The sequence below is a fragment of the Dipteris shenzhenensis genome, chromosome 25 (assembly GCF_047967505.1).
Source record: "Dipteris shenzhenensis isolate YYH24624 ecotype China chromosome 25, Dip_SZ_1.0, whole genome shotgun sequence".
In the NCBI taxonomy this organism is placed as follows: Eukaryota; Viridiplantae; Streptophyta; class Polypodiopsida; order Gleicheniales; family Dipteridaceae; genus Dipteris; species Dipteris shenzhenensis.
The window spans coordinates 24,616,074-24,622,073 of NC_141620.1; the positions used below are offsets into that span (position 1 = coordinate 24,616,074).

The 6,000-nt window shown below is 41.7% G+C and overlaps 1 protein-coding gene across 4 annotated transcripts in view; it reads left to right on the forward strand.

The window, feature by feature from the left end:
- LOC147885646 (LRR receptor-like serine/threonine-protein kinase FEI 1) overlaps positions 1–5,538 on the forward strand; it is a 29,050-nt gene extending 23,512 nt beyond the window's left edge. For all 4 annotated transcript variants that reach the window (XM_087396062.1, XM_087396059.1, XM_087396060.1 and 1 more), the window contains 4 exons: positions 3,143–3,475; positions 4,173–4,427; positions 4,635–4,768; positions 4,979–5,538. In XM_087396062.1, the coding sequence (XP_087252188.1) occupies positions 3,143–3,475; positions 4,173–4,427; positions 4,635–4,768; positions 4,979–5,197 (941 nt within the window). In that variant the 3' untranslated portion in view covers positions 5,198–5,538. The remainder of the gene's footprint in view (positions 1–3,142; positions 3,476–4,172; positions 4,428–4,634; positions 4,769–4,978) is intronic.
- Positions 5,539–6,000: the final 462 nt, after the last annotated feature.

The following is a 6,000-nucleotide window of genomic DNA, read 5'->3' on the forward strand; positions in this document are numbered from 1 at the left end:
ACAGGATCTCGGTGCAAGGAGCTTGACATGGAGGTAAACAATACGTTGGTATCAGGACGTGATTTCAACACATTTTCTCGAAGTGTTCCTAAGACATTGAGGGACTACAATGTGAGAATGAGAGGGGGTGTTGGAGATTAGGGTCCCATCTATAAGCCCCCACATGGACATGACACCAAGATTGAGTTGGTGCACATGAGAGTCTACATTGTGAGCATCAGGTATGGTGCCACATGGGTAGATCTAGGTGGAGGGAATCACCCACAAGACAGTCACATGGGCTGCCACATGCTGCACTGCTAGAGGTGGGCAGAATCTCGCAGAATAGCAAACCTGTGAGCAGCATGCAGAACAGGGCATGGATCTGGAACATGGCTGCTGTGCAGAACTGCGCAGGCTGGAACAGAAGAGGCAGAGCCTTCAATAGACTGCTGTAGAAGTGGCTGGCAGAGGCAAGCAGAGTAGAAGAACATGCTGCTGAAGAGGCTTAGTTATGCTATGGGAAAATAGCAGGTGGACCGGCAGACAGCCAGCAAAAAGCGCCTGCAGAAGACACACAAGGGCTACAGGAAAGAGCCTTATAAAGGCATGGTTAGGTCTGCAGATCCACAGACTGGGCTGGCCCAGTCTGTGGCAGATTGGTGGGCTGGTCAGTCTATTTACAGACTTGTAGGTGGGTTTACTGACCAAGTCGGCCTGTCAGGGGGCTTCCCAACCCTCTATAGAAGGCCCTATTGTGGGGCCATTTGGCAGTTGAAGATCAGTCGCTGGACATTCCACCTTATCCAGTGTGCAGGTCAACGATCTTTTGGACAGCAGAGGATGCAGCAGCAGAGATTCTCACACACAGTTCAGACTGGAAGCAGGCCTTACCTCTTGGAGCAGATCTTGGTGCGTACCCACAGCCAGTAGGTAGAGCACTCGCCTGCGGGAGGGTGCTGTCCAAGGAATCAGCACTTAGTGAAAGGTCACTGAAGCTCAATGAGAGAGCAGGCAACCAAAACAACAGGAGGAGCAAAGTTTGTGCTCACCATAGAGCATCTAGGGCAGTGGATTGCTGTGGGTTTTGGGATTTCTGGTGAAGCCTGTTAAAAGTGTTTGACTCAGATTTGTGCAATATATTACGAGGCATTTTTTGAACTGCTCTACTGTTTTCTAACTCCTGAGTTTGGTGCTTGTGAGTTCTATCTTGTGGACACATAAAGTTGAAGTTTTGAATTGTAGCATTCCCTTCTCTAACATTCTTCCGTTGCATGCGCCTCCTATTTACGGTGCATGGAGAAACTAGCGAAGGGTCTAGGTTTTTCCAACACCTGATGATATTGTACTAGAGGGTACCGTATGACACTGGAAGCTCTTTTTTGGGATGTAGAGGGCTTGTACTTTACTTGTGTTTCAATTGTTCTGTGTACTATCATCTCATGCACTGAATACACTCACGCAGATGTGAAAGGCTTCATGGGTTACTGAAAGAGGTGGTCAGGGGATATAAGAGCTAATCCATGGGCTTATAAAGCAGAAGCCTTGAATACAACATGAACAGATATACCATGTCCAATTTAGGGTTAGGTCTGGCTCTGATGGTCATCATTAGAGGTGTCCTGTGTGTACCTACAGCATGGAACACATTTAACATGCATCCAGTGTCTTTATGAAAGAAAATGGTTATGAGTCCACTAAGGCCACCTAATGCCAACTATTCTAGTTCACACATTTGTATTCTGGATTTTCAGTGTTGCCGTGATATGTATGTCTCTTGCAAATAGTACTCTTATCTCTTATGGCAAAATAAAAGCTGCATGAATCCTGGCACCTGCTTGCATCTCTAAGTGTCAAGTCACCTCTACCGATGAGAAATAAAAGGAAGTAGACAAAACGAAAATGCCTCTTATGCCTCTAGGGTTCAAGTCACTGCGTGTTCTCTTATAAGTATATTCTTTTCAAATGAGGCACTTCCAAGTGTGGGAATTTTCATCTTAATTACGGCATCTCAATCCTCGTGCCTGTAAGTAAATCAGGCCTGAAAGGATGCGAGCCTCTTCCTCATATTTGGGACAAGTTCAAGAAAGGGAAGACTAACATGAAGGATTGCCTTGGACTGCATGAGAACTGAAAAGATACATGCTCTGATTTTTATCCACAAATCTTTAAAATTTGCAGCAGTGGAGTGAATTGGGAGATACTGATTCTCAAGTGCTTGTGCACAACATATGATGGGAGCTCGGACAGCTCTAACTGTAAGGCTTTTCCATGTGCTAAAACTAGGGAGGGCCTTACAGGTTGTTTTCCTCCCACAAACCTGAGGCGAGATTCTTAGACTTACTAATTAGTTGCGCCTATGCAATTCTGATTGCCTTGACCCAAGGTTTAACCAATGTTTGAGACGTTAACTGTTACTCAAGCCTTTGAAAACCTAGAATTATATATCTTGTGGGATTAGCGAGTTCAAAATGGATCCAGGCAAGTTTGCTTTAATGGCATGTTTGTATTCTGTCAGGGCTATGGTCGTGGGTTGTGTTCATAGGACTTGCAATGCGCTACTTTGGACTATAGAAACACACTTCCTCAATTTGGGAACATGAAATGCTTTTTGTTCAAGTGAATTATGTTGGTGCTGGTAAAAAAATCTGGTATACTAAGGTGGAGATACATTTCACCAGTACTTTGTGGCATTTTCATAGGCTTAAACGAAGCAATTCCATCCCTCTTTGTAGTGTCTTGTTTGCCCTCTTCTAGCCTCTCCTCTTTGCTCCATTCCCTTTTCGCGTCATCATACTCCCCTGCCCGCCCATACACTTTCCCTTCCTAACACACACATGCACGTGCGGCAAAACCAAGGACTGGTCTTGTGGTTCTTGCCTCCAGTCTCTTCATACAGCAAAATTGTTTTTGGTTAAAATATGCTATGCTTACAAGGTAGGACTTCAGTTGATTGCCATTTCAGAACTCAATCCATCCGCAGAAGAAGCATACCCATCTATGCATCCTGACCATTTACAATTGAACTTGCCGCCTTGCCTATTTGATTATGTGCTTGTGTTTTTGAGGATATTTGAGTGACAGGAATTCAAAGTGTGGTCGTTGAAGAATGGCTATAAGAATCAGAAAGGCTTGTATCTGATTTAGTGGATTATTATGACAGGTGCCAAGGTTGTCATATTTCATGGCGATCTGCCTTATACTTCTAAAGACATAATAAGAAAAATAGATTTACTGGATGAGACACATGTTATTGGTTATGGAGGATTTGGTACGGTTTACAAGCTTGTTATGGACGATGGCAGTACGTTTGCAGTGAAAAAAATTGACAAAAGCAGTTTAAGTTTTGACCGGCAATTTGAGAGAGAGCTGGAGGTTCTGGGAAGCATCAAGCACCGCAATCTGGTCAATTTAAGAGGATATTGTAATTCCCCCTCAGCAAAACTATTGATTTATGATTATCTGCAGAATGGGACCTTGGAAGAAGTACTACATGGTAATAACTGAGACCTTCCTCCTTAATGCAAATGCTCTCATATGTTTGTATCAATGTTCTTTATATAAATGTATCCTAGAAACCTGCAATTCATGTTTTCTGGAATGGATAGAGGGTATATGATGAGAGAAAAATGGATAGAGGATATATGATTAAGAAAATTGGGCTCCATTCTTTCCTGATGCTGTTCAATTTTACCTATGGGAATCTGCCTTTGGATTCAAACCGATCTGATTGCAACCCACTTAGGTTCTACAGATCTACTTTTTGGTCCTTGGATCTGGCTGCTGCCTGTGTTTGCTAAGTTCATTTGTTAGCCTCTCACCGAACTGTGAAGCTCTTTCAAAGAATGGTTACTCTAGTTTGTTGGATTTAGAGGGAAAGAGTTTTGATGTGACACTGTAACCAGCTCCTTACTATGATCTTATGCTTGCACTCTTTCCTGCAGCAAAAAGTGTCTTTTCATAAGGATGACATGGAGTTCCACTGACATGGCTAACTGTTAGATAGGTTGCAGCAGTAATATAGTGTTTACCCTGACATCTTAAAAGTCCTCTAGGCACATGGGGGGACGTACTACCTGGGAAAGTGTGATTATATAATATGTATTAGTCAGAAATCTTAATAACATGTGTAGCATGAAGGGGAATGCCTTTCAAAAGTGTGAGCCATCTAAACGGACTTACTCACATTGCAGATCGCGATTCACATGAATCATCTCTAAACTGGGGAGATAGACTGAAGGTTGCTTTAGGAGCAGCACGAGGACTTGCATATTTACATCATGACTGTTCTCCACGAATTATACATCGTGATGTCAAGTCAAGCAATATACTTCTTGCTGAAAATCTTGAGCCACAGGTATCTGATTTTGGACTGGCCAAATTATTAGAAGACAATATTTCCCATGTTACAACTATGGTTGCTGGTACTTTTGGCTATTTGGCTCCAGGTATGCTTGCTCAAACTTGGAGGTTTGCATGTCCCTTCTTGTTCCTGTGCACTGTACAGTTCAGAGCAACTCTCTATATAACTTCTACCAGCTTGTGGTTGGGTACAAGCTTTGTGCTACAACCAGGATGTTATAGATACACAAATATGAAGAATAGCTTCATTTTGCTTTTAAACTTACAAAATATGAATATTTTTTTTCCTGTAGAGTATCTTCAAAGCGGAAGAGCAACAGAGAAAACCGATGTTTATAGCTATGGGATTGTTTTGCTAGAACTGATAAGTGGGAAGCGGCCAAGTGATGCATCTTTTGTAGAAAAGGGACTTAATATTGTTGGATGGGTACGAAGATTAAGCTTAAGTCATTTTTCTTCTATCCCTTTTATCTTGTGATGATGCTTATTTAAGTTGTTTGGCTTGTCCGTTCTCAACTCCATTGCCTTCTATTCGGTTTTTATTGGTGGCATGATGCTCATAAAAGTAATCTTTCCACTGTGTCTCACATATCTTTACTGCTTCAGATGTACTAACTCTGTGTCAACTTGTGGGCAGGCAATTTCTCTTAAAAAGGAGAAGAACTTAAGAGAAATTCTAGATCCGAGATGTGAGGAGGCGTTTATGGATAGTTTAGAGTCGCTGCTTCACGTTGCTGCTCTGTGTTTGAGTCCGATGCCAGACGATAGGCCAACCATGCATAGAGTTGTCAAGATGCTGGAAGCTGAAATCATGTCACCTTGTCCAAGTGATTTCTACGATTCAAATTCTGAATGAGCTATAGTTTCATAGCCGAGAATCCTTCACTGTGTAGTTAGTATCAAAAGGATTGTTTATTCATTATTTTTTGGATGGAAATAAAAGATTCAGGTGTAACGCTGGAAAAATTCACTGATATTTCTATCCAGGCTTACACCTAAGAGAACAACAAGTCTAGTACTTACCCTGAAGATCAGGAAATGTGGGAATTTTGTTGTGGATATGACACATGTATATATTTACCTACGTTGGAATAATTTATTATATGCCCCATCATCCAACTACATAGGAGTTCTTCTAGGCATCTGTCCGACATCCTGAGAAGCCAGATATATAAAGGGAATAAATCCCTTCGTTGTTTCGCCTGTTATATGAAAAATTACAATTCCTCAGATTGGCCATATTCTAGTCTTATGAAGGCATATATATAGAGCAAATAAATTCCAAACTGTCTGCTGGGAATCTGAGCTAGAAAATATCACTAACCCTGTAAATACTGTACAGGTCTTCTGCATAAGAACAAGCTTTCACTGTCTTTAAAAAAGACAAGCCACTTAAACAAAGGAATTGCCTTCTCTTTATAATGGCATGATGGCCTTTTTCCTTGATAGTTACTTTTAAAACCCTGCACTCGGTAAATCAGGAAGTAGAGTTCACTTTGTGAGAGTCTGTAAAGTCGTCTGCGTTCTTGGTCAGAAGACGAAACTCACATTTCAGATTCCCTCCTGATATATTGAGAATGCAAAAGAGAAAATAAATACCGCACGCCCTGTTGATAATCCCAGGAGCTAGAAAATACCACTAATTCTTGTTTTTGTTTC